The sequence below is a fragment of the Nerophis lumbriciformis genome, linkage group LG30, assembly GCF_033978685.3.
Source record: "Nerophis lumbriciformis linkage group LG30, RoL_Nlum_v2.1, whole genome shotgun sequence".
NCBI lineage: Eukaryota > Metazoa > Chordata > Actinopteri > Syngnathiformes > Syngnathidae > Nerophis > Nerophis lumbriciformis.
This window is the reverse complement of record NC_084577.2, coordinates 18,375,031-18,400,298: the sequence shown is the minus strand read 5'-3', so window position 1 is coordinate 18,400,298 and position 25,268 is coordinate 18,375,031. Positions and strand designations below refer to the sequence as shown.

General features: G+C 42.3%; 1 protein-coding gene across 2 annotated transcripts; it reads right to left on the bottom strand.

Moving 5' to 3' along the window:
* Nucleotides 1-1,502: 1,502 nt before the first annotated feature.
* LOC133572745 (uncharacterized) lies at nt 1,503-10,036 on the bottom strand. Of its 2 annotated transcripts, none has more exons than XM_061925732.2 (2): nt 9,963-10,005; nt 1,503-3,037 (listed from the first exon to the last, which is right to left on the bottom strand). In XM_061925732.2, exon 2 carries the CDS (start codon nt 2,985-2,987, stop codon nt 1,785-1,787), a length of 1,203 nt encoding a protein of 400 aa, XP_061781716.1. In that variant the 5' UTR covers nt 2,988-3,037; nt 9,963-10,005; the 3' UTR covers nt 1,503-1,784. The 2 variants fall into 2 exon arrangements, with proteins under 2 accessions (XP_061781716.1, XP_061781715.1); XM_061925731.1 differs by having other exon boundaries at nt 1,505-3,037; nt 9,570-10,036.
* Nucleotides 10,037-25,268: the final 15,232 nt, after the last annotated feature.

Sequence of the window (25,268 nt, the reverse complement as noted above, 5' to 3'; positions counted from 1 at the left end):
GAATACCTACTCAGATTTCTTCTGTCCAGGTGAGATGAATGTTTTATGATCTACAATAAACTTACAAGGAGCAAGCAAACATAGGGACACGCGTAGCATTAGTGCTTATAATAACAATATCACTAATACTTGGTCAATATTCAAATCACGAAATGTAAATGGAGTATTGTTGGCGGTTTTTGAACGGATATTTATTGAAATTTATTATGGGGGAAATAGAGGAGCTTCCTTTGGCTCCGCTGTAATTTACAATAAATCAGCACAATCATTGTACAAAAATGGGAGCAATATAAGATTACATAGCAGAGAAAATAACAATATATGACAATAAACAAAGGGATGACAAAGAATATTAAAGAAGTCTAAGCATTTTCAAAAAGCAGATTCACAAAAAAAAATCATCAAATGTGTGCATTTTTGTTTGGCATCATTTGAAAGGAATTTGGATACAATTTAAAGTAGTTTTTAAGATTAATTATTTTTGGTTATTAACATTTATGGAAAAGTAATTTTGCAAGACATGTTACTGCCATGGACCCACTAACTAAAACACAACCTAGAGACAACTCTTCTGTCGTTTGGCAACACTTTGAACACTGCTTCACTTATTTCTCCAGGAAGACAAATTGTGGCCTGGGGAGCATTTGCTGAACGCATCTCTTTATTTTTATGAGACTTTGTAGAAATAAAATTTAAAAAAAAAGTCAAAACAGAGCAAAAAGGCATTATGTAATGAGAAAAGGCTAAAACATTAATACTAAAAACACAAAGATGTGTACTTGAAGGCTCGACGCCGCTGCTGTTTTTTTCAGAGTGTAAAATAGTTGACTCCTGTTATTTATGATCATATTTATAAGCATAGTAGATATGCTGGGAGGTTATGGAACATTTCTGTTCTGTTTTTAATGTATAGTTACCTCTTGGCTGATGTTTAAATTCTGTGCGAAAAGATGTCTGTGGAGGGGGAGCGTGGCCTGCGGGCCTGCAGTGGAAAGGGGTGTGCCAGGACCGGCCTCGAAGTCAACGACAGGTGCGTAGATGGCCCAGGTGTCAAAACGTGACACCTTGTTTACTTTGCGGTAATCCACACAGAACTGCACAGACCCATCCTTCTGGTAGGGAAGAAGGATGGGTCTGTGCGGTTCTGTGTGGATTACCGCAAGGTAAACGAGGTGTCACGTTTTGACACCTGGGCCATCTACGCACCTGTCGTTGACTTCGAGGCCGGTCCTGGCACACCCCTTTCCACTGCAATCCACACAGAACTGCACAGACCCATCCTTCTGGTAGGGAAGAAGGATGGGTCTGTGCGGTTCTGTGTGGATTACAGCACGGTAAATGAGGTGTCACGTTTTGACCCCAACCCAAGGCCCACCTGGGCCATCTACGCACAGACCCATCCTTCTTCCCTACCAAAAAGAGTTGAGGCTGTAATTGCTGCCAAAGGTGCATCAACAAAGAATTGAGCAAAAGCTGTGAATACTTATGTACATGTGATGTTTTAGTTTTTTATTTGAATAAATTAGCAAAAAAAACATATTGTCTGTAGAATTCTGAGGAAAAAACAAATTTATTCCATTCAGGGTTGTAACAAAACAAAATGTGGGAAAAGTGAAGCGCTGTGATTTCCTGATGCACTGCAAGTGGCGATGTTGTCAGATAGTCAAAGTTAACAACATTTTGTCAGTTTATTTAAAGTCCTGCAGCTTCATTTGCTGCTGATGTTCTCACTTGTGTTTCTTACACTGGTACTTTTAAGAGAATTTTTCATCACACACTGCAACTCACACTACCTCACCAGTGTGTGTTTTCATGTGTAATGTCAACAGATCTTTTCGTACAAAACCTTTAGCACAGATTGAACAGGAGAACGGTTTTCTACCAGTGTGTATTGTCATGTGTGCTTTCAAATCACTATTTTGTGTAAAACCTTTAGCACAGATTGAACAGATAAAACGTTTTTCTCCAGTGTGTGTTCTCATGTGTCTTTTCAAAACACCGTTTCGTACAAAACCTTTAACACAAATTGAACAGATAAAAGGTTTTTCACCAGTGTGAGTTGCCATGTGTGTTTTCAAATGAGTATTTTGTGTAAATCCTTTAGTACAGATTGAACAGATAAAAGGTTTTTCACCAGTGTGTGTTCTCATGTGTGCTTTCAAATCATTATTTTGCGTAAAACCTTTAACACAGATTGAACAGACAAAAGGTTTTTCACCAGTGTGAGTTCTCATGTGTGTTTTTAAATCAGTATTTCGTACAAAACCTTTACCACAGACTGAACAGATAAAAGGCTTTTCGCCAGTGTGTGTTGTCATGTGTGTTTTCAAATTGATACTGTGTGTAAAACCTTTAGCACAGATTGAACAGATGAAAGGTTTTTCTCCAGTGTGCGTTCTAATGTGTATTTTCAAATGATTATTCTGTGTAAAACACTTACCACATCTTGAACAGGAAAAGGGTTTTTCACCAGTGTGTATTCTCATGTGTGTTTTCATATTACGACGGTGATTAAAAGTTTTGCCACAGTGAGAACATTTAAAGTGTGTGTTGTCAGTGTGACATGTTGTATCAGCTTCAGAGTCTTCATCATCAGTGTGAGGAGAGTGTGACGTTGTGTCATCACTATCTGATAGTGGAGCTAAGAGCTTGTCTGCTTGTGATCCTCCACAGTGGTCTCCATCAGCTTCTGTTGTCATGTGTTGAGTTGAGCTGCTGCTTGGAGGCTCCGCCTCTCTCTTCTCCTCACTTTCACTTTTGACCTCATCATCTTCACTCTTCACAATGACACCAGTCAATGGCATCTTGGGGACATCAACCTCCTCCAGTCCTTCATGATGCTCTTCATTCTGACTGAAACGGTGTTCCTCATCTTCGTCTTTAAAGAGCGGGGGCTTTAATTCCTCATTTTCCTCTTTAATGAGGGTAAGATGTGGCTCCTCCTCTTCATTTTTAATGTGAGGGGGCTGTGGTTTCTCCTGCGCCATCCTGGAGGTCCACTCCTGTTGCTCAGAATGAAGATGTTCTTCACAGACGTCTGCAGGACACGAAAATACAAACACATGATTTAGAAAAGTCCAGCTTTGCTCAATCACCTAAGACAATGTGGATATTATTGCACTTTCCTTTGTGTGCTGAGTTTTACAGTAACTTAATTGTAATATCAATAAAATACCTCAAGTTGGAAATTTGTTCAGCTCTAATTTTACCAACTTTTTATTTGTAATTAGCTTAATTGCAAAAATAAATTATAAATTTATCATGTAACTACAAAAATATGTATTGATATTGCTTATATTCAATTATGTAAATTAAATGACGGTGGTGTAAAGGGGAACTGCTTTATCTTTTACCTTTTTCCTATCATTCACAATCTTTATGTGACAAAGAACAAATGTCTTTCTTTTTATGTACATTCTAAATAAATAAAAAACAGGCTTTCAAAAGTTGCTTAACAATGTAGCTAATGGGATTAATCTATTCCGCTTTTAACTTCCTCTGCAAAAACATCTAAAAAACCGCCAACAATACTCCATTAACATGTTGTGATCTGCATATTAACAAAGTATTAGCAACATTGTTATTTTAAGAGCTAACGCCAAGGAACTATTTGACATACTGAGCTGCTGCCTCGCCTCTCAGGTGGTTAAAGTTTGAGCTGGATGATAAATCATGCCTCGCACCTGTATCTTAAAAAGTTGAGGCCATAAACCGAGAAGTCGGTCAACTTTAAAGTTCAACTTAGAACCAAAGACATTACTAGGACGAAGTGACCAGAATGTTGGCTCACAGCATTTTTACTTTAGGATTAAAAATTGTATCTCTTTAAAAACATGCTGTAAAAATGCATATCCTCTGAAAATATGCCTTAAAGGGGAACATTATCACCAGACCTATGTAAGCGTCAATATATACCTTGCTGTTGCAGAAAAAAGACCATATATTTTTTTACCGATTTCCGAACTCTAAATGGGTGAATTTTGGCGAATTAAACGCCTTTCTATTATTCGCTCTCGGAGCGATGACGTCACAACGGGAAGCAATCCGCCATTTTCTCAAACACATTACAAACACCGAGTCAAATCAGCTCTGTTATTTTCCGTTTTTTCGACTGTTTTCCGTACCTTGGAGACATCATGCCTCGTCGGTGTGTTGTCGGAGGGTGTAACAACATGAACAGGGACGGATTCAAGTTGCACCAGTGGCCCAAAGATGCGAAAGTGGCAAGAAATTGGACGTTTGTTCCGCACACTTTACCGACGAAAGCTATGCTACGACAGAGATGGCAAGAATGTGTGGATATCCTGCGACACTCAAAGCAGATGCATTTCCAACTGGACTGGACAGATCAGCTTTCAGGAAAAGAGAGCGGATGAGGGTATGTCTACAGAATATATTAATTGATGAAAACTGGGCTGTCTGCACTCTCAAAGTGCATGTTGTTGCCAAATGTATTTCATATGCTGTAAACCTAGTTCATAGTTGTTAGTTTCCTTTAATGCCAAACAAACACATACCAATCGTTGGTTAGAAGGCGATCGCCGAATTCGTCCTCGCTTTCTCCCGTGTCGCTGGCTGTCGTGTCGTTTTCGTCGGTTTTGCTTGCATACGGTTTAAATCGATATGGCTCAATAGCTTCAGTTTCTTCTTCAATTTCGTTTTCCCTACCTGCCTCCACACTACAACCATCCGTTTCAATACATGCGTAATCTGTTGAATCACTTAAGCCACTGAAATCCGAGTCTGAATCCGAGCTAATGTCGCTATAACTTGCTGTTCTATCCGCCATGTTTGTTTGTATCGGCATCACTGTGTGACGTCACAGGAAAATGGACGGGTGTATATAACGATGGTTAAAATCAGGCACTTTGAAGCTTTTTTTAGGGATATTGCGTGATGGGTAAAATTTTGAAAAAAACTTCGAAAAATAAAATAAGCCACTGGGAACCGATTTGTAATGGTTTTACCCCTTCTGAAATTGTAATAATGTTCCCCTTTAAATAGCCACAAACTGAGGGATAGTTAAAAAATAATAAAAAATCAGGATACCATTTTTTTTTTAAATTGTAAAAAGGTTTTATGGTATTATAAATGTACATCATACTAAGAATGCAAATGATACATGTGTTCGGAAATGGGATGATTGATTTGCCTTGGAATACATGGGTCGGGCTGTAGGAACACAGACTGTGGCGATTTCTGAACAGAATCGTAAGTTGGACAACATCACTGAAAGACTTATTGAAATACCAAAAATGATCAAATTGAGAGACAGTACAGACGATTAGATCAGACAAGACATTAAAATGTCTGCTCGCTTGGAAAATAACAATACTTATTTACGATTTGACTCTCTCAAATGGCCTTGACGCTGCTCTAAACAAACCAAGGCTGTTCTGAAAACATCCACTGAAGGACATCACAGCGATAGCCGCTCTGACATCCCTCCCTCCTCCAATAACACCTGGGAATTGAACTTTGCTCCTAACGCCTGCAGAGAGAGACTCCAAGCCTGCACACACACACCCAACGCCCATCTCACGCCCTCGCCTCACCCCATGTGGTATATGTTGGAAGACGAACAAGCGCCCGAGTAGCTGGCAGTTGCAAAACTCGAGCTGTATGTTGTAAAATGTGCATGCGCTTTGCTATTTTACTCATCATCCCCCAGCGTCTACCTTTTTCCCAACTTCTCCAGGGCGCCGTGAGTGGCGACCCATCAATGTTCCTGTTCTGTAACCCTGTACATTGTTGTTTGTCTAATCTTGAACAGGTTTGTGCTGAAAACAAAATGTTGTTGAACTTGTGCAATGACAAAGATCATTCCATTCCAAAATGCCAAAAAGCCCTTTAGATGCATTAGAAATAGGCTGAGTCAATTAAACATTGTGAATAGATTGTAATTTAAACCCTGTTAGATGTTTAAAATGGGTACAATAGATAGAAAGTCATGTATAATGTGTCAGGCAGCTGAAAGAACTCTAATTCATTTACTGTGGGAATGTCAGAGAGTAAGAGTTGTGGTCTGTTGTGAGAATTCCTTTTGTTGTCCATCCTGGGCCACCGTAGGTCACGTGAGGCGCTTGCGTCACCAGACCTGCTAATGTTAGCCAAGTTAGCTCATGTGTGTTGAACCGGAGAAGACTGAAATAAAGAAGTCGTGTATGAAACAAGCTTAGCTTCCTTAGTAACATGACATGTTTCATGCTTTTAAGCCCTTACTAGATCTCTTGTACCCAGTTTGAAAGCCAGAGATGAAGAAAAGAAACACAGAAAGACATAGCAATTTATCGATTACCAAAACGTTATGAAGTTAATTTTTTTAATGTATCTTTTGATTGATTGACGTATTGACTAACGGACCAATCCTACAGTATTACATTTTTAATTCACCTGGAAATCGTATCTAATGCATTTTAATGCCATTCAGGCCTTAATTTTCACAAAATCCATCTAATGACGTTTAATGCTTTTTAATGCCTTGTGGAAACCCTGGTATATTCAAGCTCAGAAATATGAGGTTCTGGATCACCATTGGTCTCAAAGTAGTATGTAATGGCAATCTTCACCTTCAAATGTTCCAATTTATTATCATTACTCAACAGGTTTGAGGGAGTGATCCTACGCAGTAGCAAACATTGCATATGAAGTGAGGTCCAGTCGGAAATCCAGTTTATGCATATTTATTAACGAACTTGCAGGGTGAATGAAACATACCAGGGATTATTGCTGTGATATTGTGTTATATGTTCTCCTGCCTGTTGCTGTCTGCTGTTGTCTGCTGTTGTCTGCTGCTGCCAAGAACAGTTTGTGCTCCCAAACCTGAGTCCTTCCTCGTTTGGCTCACCTGTGCTCCTACATATGCCTTCCCCCCTGCACCGCTCAACCAAAAAGCCCGCCACTTAGTGACAAAAGAAAGTAATGCCAACACAAAAATAAGGATGCCTTAAATGGCTCCTACATAGTCTTTGTTGGCACTCATAAAGTCCTTCATGATTAGTGGTAGCTGGTATTGGTGGAAATAACAACATTTATTATGTGCTTTGTAAAATCAAAGCACCCCCCAAAAAAAGTTCCAGCAACGCTTAAAATGACCAACATACTGTACTTAAATATTACATGTTAGAATTAATGTGTCTTTTACAGTACTACATTAAATCATACTTGCCAACCCTCCCGATTTTCCCGTGAGACTCCCGAATTTCAGTGCCCCTCCCGAAAATCTCCCGGGGCAACCATTCTCCCGATTTCCACCCAGACAACAATATTGGGGGCGTGCCTTAAAGGCACTGCCTTTAGCATCCTCTCTCACGTGAAACCTTCACCCCTTAACAGCCGCATGCTGACCTGAGGACAGTCTGACGTCACGTCCGCTTTTCCTCCATATAGCGTGCCGACCCAGTCACATAACATCTACTGCTTTTCACACACACAAGTGAATGCAATCCATACTTGGTCAACAGCCATACAGGTCACACTGAGGGTGGCCGTATAAACAACTTTAACACTGTTACAAATATGCGCCACACTCTGAACCCACACCAAACAAGAATGACAAACACATTTCGGGAGAACATCCGCACCGTAACACAACAGAACAAATACCCAGAACCCCTTGCAGCACTAACTCTTCCGGGACACTACAATATACTTCCCTCCCCCAACATCTCCCGAATTCGGAGGTCTCAAGGTTGGCAAGCATGCATTAAATACATACCGTATTTTTCAGACTATAAGTCGCAGTTTTTTTTCATAGTTTTTTCATAGTATGTTTTTTTCCTTCTTTATTATGCATTTTCGGCAGGTGCGACTTATACTCCGAAAAATACGGTACTTAGAGCATGTATATAAACACTTTTGGCGTTTTTAGAGGGCTTTGTATGCAGAATACACCAAATCTCCATTGCCTCTACTGTCAGCTGCCTCTTGCTAGAGTTTCCCCCCAACCCCAATTTAACTTGCACAAAAAGAGAAAGCAATCTGTGTGCTTCTCACTTGGGGCTTGTGATTGATTGATTGATTGAAACTTTTATTAGTAGATTGCACAGTTCAATACATATTCCATTCAATTGACCACTAAATGGTAACACTCGAATAAGTTTTTCAACTTGTTTAGGTCCACGTAATCAATTCATGGTAGAATAAAAAAAAAAAAAAAACGTAAAATAAATGATAAAAAGCATAGTTCCCCATAACCAGGGGTCGGCAACCTTTACCAGTCAAAGAGCCATTTTGACCAGTTTCACAAATTAAAGAAAACAATGGGAGCCACAAAAATCTTTTGAAATTTAAAATGAAATAACACTGCATAAAAAGTTTTTTTTTTGCTTTGTGCTATGTATAAACCAAGGGTCTCAGACACGCGACCCACAACTTAATATGAAAATTGAATGTTAGTGCGGCTCGCGGGTTTTATATGAATGGCGCTTGACAGCGTCATACTTGTCAACCCTCCCGATTTTTCCGGCAGACAACGAATTTCAGGGCAACTGTTCTCTCGAACGTGCCGTGATGGTACAGCATTTAGCGCCCACTACAACCAGCGTGCCAGCCCAGTCACACTTTGTATGAAGCTTCTGCTTGATCACATAAGTGACAGCAAGGCATACTTGGTCAACAACCACACATGTTACACTGACGGTGGCGGTATAAAAAACTTTAACACTCTTACTAATAATGCGCCACACTGTGAACCCACACCAAACAAGAATGACAAACACATTTCGGGAGAACATCTGCACCGTAACACAACATAAACACAACAGAACAAATACCCAGAATCCCATGCAGCCCTAACTCTTCCGGGCTACATTATACACCCCCGCTACCAAACCCCGCCCACCTCAACCGACGCACAAGGGGGGGGTTAGTGGTAGCAGGGGTGTATAATGTAGCCCGGAAGAGTCAGGGCTGCATGGGATTCGTTCTGTTGTGTTTATGTTGTGTTAAGGTACAGATGTTCTCCCAAAATGTGTTTGTCATTCTTGTTTGGTTTTGGTTCAAAGTGTGGCGCATTATTAGTAAGAATGTTAAAGTTGTTTTACATGGCTGTTGACCAAGTATGCCTTGCTGTCACTTACGTGTGCAAGCAGAAGATGCATATAACAAGAGGCTGGGCTGGCACGCTGTTTATACAAACTGTAGAGGTCGCTAAATGCTGTACCATCAAGGCACGCCCTAATTATTATTGTACGGGTGAAAATCTGAGAATATTAATCCCGGTGGTTTTCTGCAAGAGGGAAAATCGGGGGGTCGGCAAGTATGCAGCTGAGCCGCATCAAAGTGATCAAAGAGCCGAATGCGGCTCCAGGGCCGCGGGTTGCCGACCCTGCCCTTAACTATTGCCCTGCTGTCATGCGTAGATTGCAGTTCAGTGGGAGACAATGCAGTTTCTTTATTATACAGTTTATTTTATGTTTTTGTCTGCAAATAAAATTGTTTATAACCAGCCTTACTATCCTACACTCACTACAATGCTCCTCCACTCAGTAAAGTTATTCCAATTATTCTTTCATGTCAATGATGAAACATAAAGTTAGTAAAGATGTGAGAGTAAGAAGTAAACAAACCTGTTCTGTGTAACACAACTTGATGCTTCTTGAAAACAGCGTCCAGTAGTTGACGTTGTCGCGAGTTCTCCTCTTTTGTTGGAGAAAGTTCCCCCTCGTACTCTGCTATCTTTCTTTATAACACTACAAATATTTCTCCCACAGCCGCAGTTAGTCGCTAATTAACCAACACTCTCAGCATTTTGCGTAGCGATGTGTTGATAACTTCCGGGTGTATTTTGTTAGCAGCTAACAAGCTAAGCTAAGTTGCGAGTTAAGTTCGCCGAAGAAGCTTCAAAGTTCACTGAGTTTAGTTCATTCTGACACGAAGAACGAATAAAGTTTAGTTTGTCACACCTAAACGAATAGGTACAAACGTAAAAATGAAGGAATCAACGCAGATTTAAAACCCACACTGCTCCGCTGCCTTTTACAAGACGATCGGTGACAGAAAACATGATCAGCCTGCGCATGTGCAAGTGATAGTTTACGTCACTTCCTATTGACTTGTTTCCTCTTTTATACATTATTTGCATGCAAACGCGACATTACAATTCACAAAAAAATCAACACACAACTCGTCCATGGTGTACGCTGCCTTCCGCCCAAATGCAGCGGGGATAGGCTCCAGCCACCCCCACTACCCCGAGAGGGACAAGCGCATACTTGCCAACCCTCCCGAATTTTCCGGGAGACTCCCGAAATTCAGCGCCTCTCCCGAAAACATCCCGGGACAAATATTCTACCGAAAATCTCCCGATTTTCCGCCGGAGCTGGAGGCCACGCCCCCTCCAGCTCCATGCGGACCTGAGTGAGGACAGCCTTTTTTCACAACGGGAGGACAACATGGTGACAAGAACTAAATCATCCAGACAAGAGATAAATTGTATTATTATGTTTATCTCACCTAAAAATAAATATATGTATTAATTTAAAAAAAAAAAAACCTAAATAAATGTTTACTATATTTTGCTAAAAACATCAAAATGAATTGTATTTTTATTTGTATTTTTTCTGACTCCTTATTACATCCAGGTATTAGAATTATACATTAAAATAAGCATATTTGAAATAATTAATTTTAAATTATCATAATAATTCATTTAAAATGGCGATATTTAATTATTAAAATAATTGCTTGTTTATCAACAACTTTAGCATTTTATTCATTACATTTTGAAGCTCTCAGAAGCCAAGTTATGTTACATTCCTTAAGATTTATTTATGCAAGTTTGAAGTATCAATTATCTAAACACAGTTTTGTTTGCATATTTTCAGGATATATATATATATATATATATATATATATATATATATATATATATATATATATATATATATATATATATATATATATATATATTGTTAGAGCCATTTACTCTTTCTATCCGTCAAAGTCATGACATCACTAAAGGGGTTGGCTCAAGGCCAAGTGCCAGTCTACTTAGGGAGGGGCTGGGATCTTGCTCAGGTGTTGCTGAGTGGAGGCGCAACAGTTTTTGACTGTGACAGGCTTTGAATTGTTTGTTCCCGTTTATTTTCCGTTTTTGTAACAAAGTGAGTTTGATTTATGACTGTATGTTAATAAATATTTTTGTTAAACATGGACAGTGGACACAATTTTGGACATCAATTATTAGCCAGCTGCACACGTCTAAACTAGCTTCAGTTATATTCGGCAACCAGTAGCAGTAATAGTTTAGGACTTTACCGCTACATTTAGTCAAAAACTGCCTCATCGGAACGCGAGTTGTTTATTAGGAAGCAACAAGCTACGAGGCTCGTTTTGGAAGAGGAACGCACGGGCCGCTGTCAGCGTTTGTTTGGTGATCGGCGGCGGAGGAAACGGATCGGCGAAGCGGCGGAGACCATCTGCAATCAAGCTCTGCATCGGCAGCTACGAGTCCCACTGGAGAGCTACAGGGTCGCTCATTGGGGACAGCAGTCAGCAGCAGCAGCAGCAGATCATCCCACCGAGCCAAGCAGCGCGCGTGCGTGCAGTGCGTGGAGGAGGACGCGGAGCAGCGTTGAGCCCGTCCTACACCTGTGTGGTATGTTTTAGCGGCGCGTCGACATAAACAAAAGCAAAACGGCCATTGTTAAAATGTGTGCACACAAATATTGAAAAAACCCAATGCATTGGTGACTATTTGACTTGACTTGAGCGCGGGTTGAAAAACTTTGACTTTTTCCAAATGGAGGAGGAGAGAGCACAAATGTGCGCTGACGAACATAAACAGCCACAGGAGGACAATGTGGCTGAACGTGACAATGTTGGGCAAGGGGTTGAAGGGAAAAAACGTGTGGTAAAAATGACACCCAAAGCTCTAGGTCACAAAATTGAAAGTTTGCAGGGGGAAAGAAAATCAAAGTTGCAAAGACTATCAACGCTGAAAGAGGGGGTCATTGCCCTGTTAAATGACGAAACACGTTCACATGAGCTAAGGGAGGAATTTAGCAGGTTTATGGGTTTTTATCATGAAACCAGAAAAGTGCACAAAACTTTGTTGTCTCTTTTACCAGATGATGAGTGTACTAAACATGAGATATGGTACAAAGCAAAAATGTTGAATTTTGATGGTTTTATTGACAAGGTTGACAGGTTGATGTATTCTCAAAATGATGATGATGACAATGATGATGATGATGAAGTTATAAATGATGGTTCTGCTGTTGATGGTGTTGAAAATGAAAGTGTACAACCCCACGACAGCATTTCAAATGTGCAATCCAATGTCATATCAAAGCTCAATAATTCCGTATCCTCAAACAAAAGCAAAAGGTCTTCCACTTCTTCTGCTCGCATAATAGCAGAGGCAGATAAGGCAGCACTTATTGCCCGTGCTATTGCTATAAAAGACATTCATGCATTGGAGGCGCAGGCAGCAGCTCTAAAGAGGGAACAGGAGGAACAAGCAGAGGCCATAAGGAGGAAAAAGGAGCAAATGGAGTTGGATGCTCAAATAGCATCCCACAATGCTAAATTGTCTGTCCTCCAGGAAGCCAGTGTTTCTGGCAGGAGCAAAAAGTCTGATGGAATGGAGTCCTATTATAGACAAGAGACAAAACTGAGAAAAGTGCCTGCACAGCCTGTAGAACAACTTCATCAGTCTGTTAAAGCTGCTCCTTCAGAGCTTCACACAGCCAAGAAGGCCCCAAACAAGGTTCATTCACACCCTCAACCAAACAAACCACTTCGCTCATCAACTTTGGATCCTGTGGAAAACCAATCAAGGCAACATTTACCTCAAGCAGCTCAATCATTTCAAGGCAATAATACAATACCAGGTGAATTCCACACTGTATTACAAAGGCAAAATGAAATGATGGCACTCCTGGTTCAAGCACAAACCTCCCAATTACTTCCACACAGACACATTCCGGTTTTTGAAGGTGACCCATTGCAGTTTCAGGCTTTTATAAAAGCATTTGAGCATTGTGTGGAGGCAAAAACCAATGATTGTGGTGACTGCTTATACTATCTGGAGCAGTTTACCAAAGGACAGTCGAGAGATTTGGTGCGCAGTTGCCTCTATATGCCTACAGAGAGGGGCTATGCTACAGCAAAACACCTACTAAGGGAACACTTTGGAAATCCTTCAAAAATAACAGCAGCCTACCTGGACAAAATCATGGTTTGGCCAAACATCAAATCTGAGGATGTAAAAAATCTCCAAGCTTATGCACTGTACTTGCGAGAATGCTCCAATGCGATGGAAGAGCTGCAATACTTGGATGAGCTCAATATGCCAGCTAGCATGAAGATGCTCATACAAAAGCTTCCTTACAAATTAAGGGACCAGTGGAGAGGAAAAGCAGCTGACATTGTTGACCAACAAAAGCGACGCGCTTGTTTCATAGACATTGTGAAATTTATTGAACATCAGGTCAGAATTGCTTCAGATCCTGTCTTTGGTGACATTCAGGACATTCCTCTGAATAAAACAATAACCAAACTCAAGCCTATACATCAAAGCAAATCACAGTTCAGAAGGAACAGTTTTGCAACTCATGTGGCAGTTGCCACTGAACCAAAACCGGATCCACACCTGAATAAGTTTATGAACACCTCCAAGACAAACTCTATTTCCTGTCTTTACTGTAAAAGTGAACATGCATTGGAGCACTGTCAGATATTGGGAAAGAAGGCGCACGGCGAAAAGCTTGACTTTTTAAAAGAAAAAGGCCTGTGTTTTGGTTGCCTGTGCACAGGGCACCTTAGCAAGAGTTGCAACAGGCGCATCACTTGCTCTTTCTGCAACAAGACTCATCCCGAAGTGCTACATATTGACAGGAGGCATCTGGAAAATGGAGAAAATAGCCAACTACCAAAGGTAAAAGCAGAGATTTGCACTACATCATCAACTTGTGGCCATACAGGGACTGGCAAATATGGAATTTTACCTATCCTGCCCGTTCAAGTGAAGTGCTCAAAGGGCTCCAAGGCATCAAAATTCCTCGAATAATTGCCAACGTGGACCTGTTAATTGGTACCAACGCCTCCAAGTTAATGGAACCATGGGAGGTGATTAACAGCCACGGAGACGGACCCTATGCTGTCAGAACCCTATTGGGGTGGGTAATTAATGGGCCATTACAAGGAAATGACACGCATAATGCGAGCCCCACAGTTACTGTTAATCGCACAATCGTCAACAGGTTGGAGGAACTGCTTATAAACCAGTACATGCATGATTTCAATGAGCAGGGTCCTAAATATCAAGAGGAGATGTCAAGAGAGGAAATGAAGTACATGGAACTTGTGGAAAGCTCTGTTCAGCTCCAAGACGGACATTACCAAATGAAGTTGCCCTTCAAATCAGAAAATACTTCCTTGCCAAATAACATCTGTGTTGCTAAGCAACGTATCCGTGGCCTGGAAAGGAGACTGCAGAGGAATACAGATTTCCACAGTGAGTACACAAGCTTCCTCACTGACGTCATTAATAAAGGCTATGCGGAACAAGTGCCACAACACCAGTTAAAACCACGTGAAGGAGGTGTGTGGTATATACCGCACCATGGTGTATACCACCCTAGGAAGGGCAAGCTGCGGGTGGTGTTTGACTGTGGAGCAGAGTTTAAAGGGGTCTCACTCAACAGTCAACTCCTACAAGGCCCTAACCTAACCAACTCCTTAGTAGGAGTCCTTCTACGGTTCAGACAAGAATTTTTGGCAGTAATGGCAGACATAGAGGCCATGTTCCACCAAGTCAAGGTGGCAGAAGAGCACAGGGATTTTTTGAGATTCCTGTGGTGGCCTGAAGGGGACTTGAAGCAAGATTTTGTGGAACATCGCATGTGTGTTCATTTGTTCGGAGCAGTTTCGTCACCCAGCTGCTCGTGCTTTGCTCTTAGAAAGACCGCTAACGACAACAAGCACAGCTTTCCAGTAGAGGTTATCGACACCATTAACAGGAACTTCTACATGGATGACCTGCTGAAAAGCCTTCCCTCTGATGAGGTTGCTGCCGGCTTGATCTCTGAGCTCAGGTCTGTCTACCAGAAAGGAGGTTTCAATCTCACAAAATGGATCAGCAATAGCCGGAAGGTGCTTCAAAGCATCCCAGAAGAACACAAATCAAAAACCCTGCATGAACTAGATCTGGACAGAGACAAGTTACCAATGGAAAGAGCTTTAGGTCTTCAGTGGTGCATTGAGACAGACACCTTTACCTTCAAGTTAAGTGTCAAGGAGAAGCCCCGCACAAAGCGCGGCATGCTGTCCATAATCAGTTCTGTCTATGATCCGCTAGGATTCCTAGCACCACTCATACTCCTTGCTAAGCTGTTGTTGCAGGAGTTATGCAGACAGAAGTGTGATTGGGATGACCCGATACCTCAAGCCTTCCAGCACAAGTGGAACAAATGGCTAGCAGACCTTGAGAAAGTGGCAGATTTCAAGATCCATCGTTGTATCCAGCCCAAGAACTTCGGAGGTATTGCAACGGCCCAATTGCATCACTTCTCAGATGCTAGTGAAGATGCCTATGGTACTGTCACATACCTCAAAATGGAAAACACACAGAAAGTAGTTCATGTTGTTTTCTTGTTTGGAAAGGCCCGAGTGGCTCCGCTGAAGCCTGTCACCATACCTCGCCTGGAACTCACAGCGGCCGTCGTCGCTGTTAGAGTGGACAAAATGCTCCAGGCAGAGCTGCAGCTTCCTCTGGAAAAATCTGTATTTTGGACAGATAGCACATCAGTTCTAAAGTACATAAAAAACGAAGATAAGAGGTTCAAGACATTTGTTGCAAACAGGGTGACAACAATAAGGGACCACACAGATGTGTCACAGTGGCGATACATCTCCACAACAAAAAACCCAGCCGACGATGCTTCAAGAGGATTGAAGGCAGAAGATCTGGTCAAACAGAGATGGATTGGAAGCCCAATGTTTCTATGGGAGCCTAAGGAAAACTGGCCAGAAGGGCCCATAGACATCAATGTTTCTGCTGAGGACCCAGAAGTTAAACGCAATCTCACAGTGAATGCAACTGTTGTTAATGATGTGAACGCTACTCATCAACTAATAACTTATTTCTCTGACTGGCAAAGATTGAAGGTTGCAGTTGCCTGGATCCTTAAGCTAAAAAAGGTCTTGCTAAACATGAGTAGGAAAAGAAGACAGCTACAGTCTACACGTACTGTTGGTAATGGATCACTAGTAATGTATGTGCATAAGGAAATGCAGGCTGTGAGAGCTTCACTGGGAAGCCAGAAGTTGTCTCTTGATGATCTCTCAGAAGCAGAGATATCAATAATTTCTTTTTGTCAGCAAGAAAGATTCCACAGCGAAATCACTTCATTAACCTCTGGGAAACCAGTACAAAAGAGCAGCTCCATCTACAAGCTGGATCCAATTCTAGATGGAGGTCTTCTGAGAGTTGGGGGTCGACTGAACAAAGCAGCTATGCCCGAAGATGTAAGGCATCCCCTCATCTTATCTAAAGACCAACACATCTCCAGCCTTATTCTCCGGCATTTCCACCAACTACTTGGTCATGGAGGAAGGAATCATATACTTTCAACTGTAAGGAAAAAGTTTTGGATCACAAACGCCAATTCCGCGGTGAGAAAGGTCACCACAAAGTGCAGATTCTGCAGACAATACAGAGGAAAGACTGGTGAACAAAAAATGGCGGACCTGCCCACAGAGAGAGTCACTCCAGATCTTCCCCCGTTCACAAACGTGGGCGTGGACTATTTTGGCCCCATCAACGTGAAAAGAGGGCGCAGCATCGTAAAGCGTTATGGAGTAATATTCACTTGCATGGCAAGTAGAGCTGTTCATCTGGAAGTGGCTTACTCCCTCGATACAAGCTCATGCATTAACGCTATCAGAAGATTCGTCTGTAGAAGAGGACAAGTTTCCCACATGAGATCCGACAACGGTACCAACTTTGTGGGAACAGAAAGGGAGCTAAGAGAGGCCTTGGCTTCCTTTGATCAAGCCCTTATCGAAAGATCTCTCGCACAAAAGGGAATCAAATGGAGTTTCAACCCACCGGCTGCTTCTCATTATGGTGGCATATGGGAGCGCATCATCAGAATGATCAGAAAGATCTTAAGTGCCGTGCTTCGCCAACAAACACTGGACGATGAAGGCTTTCAAACTGTGTTGTGCGAAGTTGAAGCTATGCTAAATGATCGCCCCATCACAAGACCATCGGATGACCCAAATGACCTTGAGGCTCTGACGCTAAATCACTTACTCCTTATGAAAGGAAAACCAGTTCTTCCACCAGGTCTGTTTACAAAGATGGATCTGTATGCAAAAAGAAGATGGAGACAGAGTCAATATATCGCTGACCTTTTTTGGAAAAGGTAGATTCACGAGTATTTACCATTGCTACAAGAGCGACAAAAATGGACAAATGAAAAAAGATGTTTCACACCAGGAGATATTGTTACAGTAGTGGATGCTTCAGCACCAAGAGGAAGTTGGATCCTTGGAAGAATACTGGAAACATTTCCTGATAGGAAAGGCCTTGTACGTTCAGTTCGTCTGCAAACCAAAACGAGCATAATAGAAAGACCCGTAACAAAGATATGCCTTCTATGTGAAGGTATGGAGTAAAATAACTGCATTATTGCAAAAGGGAACCTGAAAACCTAAGAAAGAGGGTTTGTTTTGGTATTATGGCTCTATTTTTATTTTATTTATTTGTAATTAAATTGCTCTGTTCGTCACGCCAGTAGCAATTAGGGGCTGGTGTGTTAGAGCCATTTACTCTTTCTATCCGTCAAAGTCATGACGTCACTAAAGGGGTTGGCTCAAGGCCAAGTGCCAGTCTACTTAGGGAGGGGCTGGGATCTTGCTCAGGTGTTGCTGAGTGGAGGCGCAACAGTTTTTGACTGTGCCAGGCTTTGATTTGTTTGCTCCCGTTTATTTTTCGGTTTTGTTACAAAGTAAGTTTGATTTATGTGGCTGTATGTTAATGAATCCATCCATCCATTTTCTACCGCTTATTCCCTTTGGGGTCGCGGGGGGCGCTGGAGCCTAAATATTTTTGTTAAATATGGACACAATTCTGGACATCAATTATTAGCCAGCCGCACACGTCTAAACTAGCTTCAGTTTTATTCGGCAACCAGTAGCAGTAATAGTTTAGGACTTTACCGCTACAGATATATTGCTTAGTCCTAAAGCTATTGAATTTTTTTTTTTTACACATTGCTCAAAAATCAGCAAAATATCTTTTTTTTTTTAATTAGAGTTGTACTATAAACAGCTGGTGACCATTTATTTGTGGTGCAGTTGGCGAAACAGTGTGATGTACACTTATAAAGTTATGAATAACCATACAAATTATTCATAAAAATGCCAAACAATATATAATAAGTATCCAATAGGACACTTTCTACATCTGTAATTATTACAGTGACTTGGCAATGTATAATAATTTAGATTTTTATTTTTTTACTAATGTATTTTGCTTGTCAGGGGTTGTTCTTTGTAGACGGTCCCTAAGTAGTGGTCTTAGCCTCCGCTATTGAAAAAGCACACCGTCGGGTTTCCTGCCCGGACCACAGATTGTATTGTTGCTGAAAATGAGCTCGTAGCTCACTGTCTCCGTTGCTATGGCTAGAAAGAGGTACTATTTGTTCTTAAAATATGTTCTCTTTTTTTTCAGCTATTCAGCTGTTATCTCTGAATGTGCCGATCTCTTTCTAACTTTACGGTAGTAGCTTCGTCGACGTTTTGTTTCCATTCCGGTGTTTGGATTTTCCACCGGGAAACAAGACTATATGGTAGGTGTAGTAAAGTGACTTACTCGTTATTATGCTCAACTCGAACTTTATTGAAGCCCAGCGCACAGATACATCACTGCTAGTGTTGCAGGTCCCAAGTAGCCAGGACAAGCGGTCAGATAATAATGTCCTGTTATACAGGAGGAAATAAGCACACAGAACGTTTCAGTTGGTCACAGACTGGTCGCTCTCGTCAGAATTTATTAACAGAATTTACAAATCCACAATTCACTTAATTTCCCATATATTTTGTCACTTTGTATTATCATGTCAATGTCTTTTACTTTATCTTCACCTCTATTTTCATCAAAACACTCAATAAACTATCATTAAACTGTTACTGTATCACTGGAGTTATAATTACCATAACAATACTGTATGCCTTTGCCATATATTTTCACATATCCACATCATCACTCCAAAACATACAATATAGTGCTCAATTAGACATTATTTCACTGTCTTGTCTTTCTCAGGAATATTCACCTTTAACTTAATGCACAATTTAGCAACATTCATTTAAATACTTTACTTTTCTTCATATTCTTCTTCTTATATAGCAGCTTTAAGTTACTGTACTTGAAATGTTCATTGACCATTCCTGAGAGCTTAACTTATATAATCATGTCCAAACATAACAAAATAGCATGTAAAACCTATTTCAGAACACACACATTATACAAATATACATATGAAATCAATAAGAAAACGGGAGCTCTAATTTGGGAGTCTGAATTAGGATCAGAAGTTCCTATATAAACATTGCGCACTCACGTCGCCATTTTGTATTGATTAATACAGCTGTGCACCGGATTCATTCACAAATACAAACTACAACTCACAAACACTTTAGAGTTAGGCTCCACCATCAGAATGTGTACTTAAACTTAGAAAAAAACATGGATATTATTCAGTGAGTTGTTTTACCAAAACTAACCTGTTATACAGGAGGAAAAAAGCACACAGAACGTTTCAGTTGGTCACAGACTGGTCGCTCTCGTCAGAATGACAAGACACTTCCGGTCTGTAGGTGATCGCATTCAATTGGGAAGAAACGCCCTGCTGCCCCCTACTGACCAATGTGAATATTGATAAATGTGGAATGACAGCTCCAAAAACGAATTCAAACCATAAAATAAAATAAATATATCAACACAAAAAATGTGACACATTATGGGTGGGTCACACGCTCCCCGACAAAGAAAATGACTCCCGGCATTCAAAACAAAATACTCTTTTAAATACACTTTTTTTTTTTCAAATCAAAACTTGTATGTTAGTATGCAAAGGAAGGTACAATGTATGGCATCATGACGGTGTATGGCAGTGTTGGATATAGTGTGGGATAGGGTGGGTAATGTGGTGTTGGGCCTGACTGTATTCCCCATGCTGGCAATGTCTGCGGCCCACAAAGTCCAATATTGTTGACTGACCCAATTGACTGGTAGGATGGCTGACCAAGAGACTCGTAAGTCAGTGTCCTGGGTGGTCTCCTGACTCGCACTGGTCTCCTGACTGAACCACACTGAGAGGAAGTAGGACTGTCCTGGTTAGTGTCATATCTGGGTTGGCAATGTTCATTTTCAGCATTCTGTTCATATTCGTGTTCACTGGATTGTTCTTGCTCCATCAGTTCAGGTTCCTCTGCTGTGAAGCTGGGAGGCTGTCTGTGCTCTCCTGCTTGTGTGGTCATCCTTGCTTGTTCATGTAAGGATGGAGAAGTAACATGGTTTCTATTAGGCACATGGGTGGTTGTTATATTTGACCTTTGTGACTCGGCTGGCCTTGATACTCTGAGCCAGTACTGTGGTCTTGGGCCATCTTCATCAGAGTCAGATGAAGCACTGCTTTGGAATGTCTCTCTCTCTGCATTCCTTTCAACCTGACTCCTATTCCTTTGTCTCTCTTTAGTCGGTGCTTGGTTCTTTGACTGTTCAGCCACACTCACAGGTAAGTCGTTCACAAGGTGGAGGAGATTCCTATGTAGAGTACGGACTTTGCCACCACCTGTCTCTGGAGACACTTTGTAAACAGGGCTGTCATTTATTTGTTCCTTAACAATGTTTACCGTTTGTTCCCAGTAGGACCTCAGCTTTCCTTGGCCTCCTCTCTCACTCATGTTGAGAACTAAAACCCTGTCACCAGGCTGTAGAACAATCCCCTTCACATGAAGGTCATATCGTCTCTTGCCTCGTGCACTGGACTGCTGACTGTTCTCAGATGCAATGCGGTAGGCCTCTTTCATTCTCACAGCCCATTTGTCGGTGTACCCTTGGGGTGTTTCACCCTCCTCTTCAGAGGACAGACCAAAGAGCAGATCAACAGGGAGGCGGGGGTGGCGCCCAAACATGAGGTAGTGGGGTGAGAAACCTGTGGCCTCGTGTCTAGTGCAGTTGTATGCGTGCACCACCTGTGGTAAATGATCCTTCCAGTTGCTCTTTTTCTCCTCTTGCAGTGTTCTCAACATCTGAAGCAACGTCCGATTGAATCTCTCGGCAGGGTTTCCCTGTGGATGGTACAGGGTTGTCCTGGAGTGTCCCACCCCGGACAGTTGCTGAAGGGTCTTAAACAGGGAGTTCTCGAACTCTCTGCCTTGATCATGGTGCAATTTGGATAAAAAACCAAACCGAGGGATGAAGTCATTAAATATTTTCTCTGCAGCTGTTCTGCCTGACTTGTTTCGTGTTGGATATGCTTGGGCAAATCTGGTGAAGTGGTCTATGACTACTAAGATGTATTCGTATCCACCCTTGCTTTGCTCCAAGTGCATGTAATCGATAGACACAAGCTCAAGAGGTGCACTGGTCGTAATACTGCCCATTGGTGCTCTATCATGGACCACAGGTTTCTTTTTCTTGATACAGGGGCACTGTTTTGTGACATAAACCTCAATGTCCTTTTTCATGAAGGGCCAATAGAAACGATCTCTTGCCAGCCCAATGACTCGTTCTGATCCTAGATGAGCCATGTCATCATGGAGATGCTTCAATACAAGGGGCCGATATTCAGAAGGTAGGACGAGCTGCTGTCGACCCCCTGCACTCCTGTACAGTAGGCCACATTCCATATACAGTTTACCCCACTCATGCATGAGTCTTTTCACAGGGCCACCTGCTTTCTTCCTGTCCTCATTTGTCAGTGCTGTTTTTGTCTGTTTCAGCTTGATTATCTCACTGATGGCTGCATCCTGCCTCTGAGATCTGATTAGTTCACTTTGGCTGATGGTCGGTACTGGGGACTTAACTTGAGACTCTGAACTTTGGGCCAGGTTAAGAGAAGCAACATAGGCAATGTCATACCTTTTTGCAGCCTCACTTCCTTCCCAAGTAGCATGTATTGCATCTCTGTCGAGCTCTTCAGTACACTCCTCAACAAAACGGTTTATGTCCAGTGGGAGACGAGACCGTGTGTCAGCATCCACATTGACTTTTCCTGGCCTGTACTTTAGGTTGAATCTGAAGTCAGCAAGCTCTCCAACCCATCTGTAGCCTGTGGCGTTCAGCTTTGCAGTACTCATCACGTATGTTAGTGGATTATTGTCTGTATACACTGTGAAGGATGGGGCGTAAAACAGATAATCCCTGAATTTTTCACATACCGCCCACTTTAAGACTAAGAACTCCAGCTTTCCAGAGTGAAAGTTATAGTTCTTTTCAGCGGGGGTCAATGTCCTTGAACCATATGCAATGACTTTCAGCTTTCCACTCTGTCGCTGGTACAAGACTGCACCGAGTCCCTGCTGACAGGCGTCTCTGTGTAGTGTAAAGGGAAGTTCAAAGTCAGGGTATGCTAGTGTAGGTGGGTGTGACAGGACGTTAATGAGCTGCTCGAGGATGGTCTGGTGACAATCAGTCCACTGAATGGGGGTCTTTGAAGGCAACTGTGCTCCTTTACCTTTCTTTATCTTCCCCTGTGTTGCATCAGGATTTCCTTTCACTTGTAGCAGCCCATATATTGGCTTAGCGATGCGGGAGAAATCTTGAATGTACATCCTATAGTAACTCAGAAAACCTAACAGTTTACGGACATCCCCCACTGTAGTGGGTCTTTTCTCCCTCAGTGACATTACAGACTCGATGTCTTTTGGGTCTATTCTCACCCATTAGCTGACACTAACCTCCCCACATACCTGACCTCTGGTTTGAACAACTCACATTTTGTGGGTCGCAGCTTGACTCCATAACGTTGCAGGGCTCTCAGGACACGACGCACTGCATCGACATGATCAGCAAAGGTCTTGGAGTAGCAGAGGATGTCGTCAAGGTAAGGAATACAGCAGTCGTCACGCAAGGTGACAAGCATCTCCTCCATGCTGCGTTGGAAAGCAGCAGGGGCATTGCTGAGACCAAACGGTATTCTCACCCACTCATATAGACCCCAAGGCGATATGAAGGCTGTCATGTGGCGGGATCCTTCAGCTATGTAGCCCTGATGATAGGCTTTGCCTTGGTCAAGAATGGTGAACCAGCTGTGGCCGCCCAGGGTGTCCAATAGATCCTGGATGCGAGGCAGTGGGTGGCGATCTGGCAATGTTTTCTGGTTCAACTGCCTGTAATCAATACACAGTCTTAGAGATCCATCACGTTTTCTGACACAGACAACAGGTGCTGCAAAGGGTGATTTTGACTTGACGATCCAGCCCTTTGCAAGCAGCTCTTGGATGTACTGTTTGACCTCTTGATAGAGTGGTTTGGGAATGGATGAATATGTTTTTTGGACTGGAATGTCATCTTTCAGACTGATGGTCATATGGAGGGTTGGGATGTTCCCAATGTCACCATCATTGCGAGCAAAAGCTCCTGATTCCTCCATCAATATTTGTTTCACCTCCTCTTGTTGATCATCTGTCAGATGACTGACATCCACTGGTGGGTGCCACAGGTCTGCAGTGGGTGGGACCTGATTAGAATTGGGGGGAGGTGAGGAGTCAACAGTGTTAACATGAATGCTCTTATGGTCACTGTGGGGACTGTCTGTCTCTATGACTTTGTCAATGGGCTCAATGATGCCTAGGACTGTGAAGCTTGGCAAGGTCACATCATGTTGGGAGTGGTTTGACACTGGAACTTTAATGAAACACCTGTCTGTCTGGTGAATCTCCATTAAGCCTGCTCCAATGCTCAATGACTCCAGCTGTACACTGTCAAGGTTGGGTTCAAACAACACAAATGACTCTGAGGGGTTGATATTGGCTGGAACCCTGCACTTAATGTGAACTACCTGACCTGAACAAATTGTGACCTCTTTGAAACCCACTTTTACAGCAGCATTTTCCTCTTTTGGGGAGTTCTGAGTCCGAATAAAACTCACTATGGCCCCTGCACTAACATCATCAATCTCCATGGCACCTGCAAGGAGGTTAGACAGAATGGACATGAGTTTAGGCCGGCCTTCATTACTCTTAATGAGTTCTTGGATTACATTAAAACCAACTAATGGTCTGTCTAGTTTCAGGCAACTCACTAGGAAGGGTACACGGATGGATAAGTCTGGATCATCATTGCCTTGCAGGTTTACCACCACTTCAACCCATCCGTCGTAAGGCACTTCATCACCCGTGACTGCCGAAACATTCAGCTCATTGTCCAGTAGCTCACAGAGAGGTCGAATATCTTGGCTAGGTAGATACTTGTTCTTCCACGTGCGGTCAATTAGGCTCACATTGGCTCCTGTGTCCAGCAGGACAGTGACAGCGTAGCCACCCATACTACATTTCAGCAGGGATTTGCGGCCAATTAGTGGGGCTACTAGCTTGCATGGCTGTGAGGTATTTTGAGATTGTATTGTGTTGGCATCACTGATTTTAACTGGCTTTTGTTTTAGGCCTGTTTGGGGTTGGGACATGGGTGCAGGAGCGGTCAAAGGTTGTCCCTCTGTCTTGACCGCACCCCGTTTCCCAACAGTTTCTGTTTCTTCAAGCACCCAACTGCACGATGGCCTTCTTCTCCGCATGCAAAGCAGTGGTTGCAATTTGGATTGGACTGGGCGACACATTGTGTGCAGCCATAGGGTCTCTGTGTCTTTCTCTCAGTTCTGGGCTTTTCAGGGTCACAGTAAGAGGTTGGTGTACAGCGCTGATCTGGTGCATGAGCCTGTGTGACCAGCTGTTTCAGGGTCTCCATTGCCTGGGTCAATGCTTCAACCTGGGAGCTAAGTCTCTGTATTGTGTCATCTTTATTAACAGTGTTGACTTTTACCTCACTCTTAACTTTCTCCTCAGGTTCAGCCTGGGTGCTATGGGCCTGACTTACTTTGCGGGCAGAGCTGCGACCAAATCTGCGCTTTCTCTCACTTTCCTCTGTGGTGGTCTTTATCACCTATCGCAGCAAAGCTTCATCAGATACTGTTGGGTCACCAAGGAGAGGCTTGAGCTCACGCCTGACATCATCATACTTCTCTCCTATTCCCTGACATAATGTGTTCAAGAATATGCACTGTATTGTGGAGGTATCATACTTAACTACT

What these genes read in the sequence shown, in the direction of transcription:
- LOC133572745 (XM_061925731.1), bottom strand. Translation starts at nt 2,987, where the DNA reads ATGGCGCAGGAGAAACCACAGCCCCCTCACATTAAAAATGAAGAGGAG.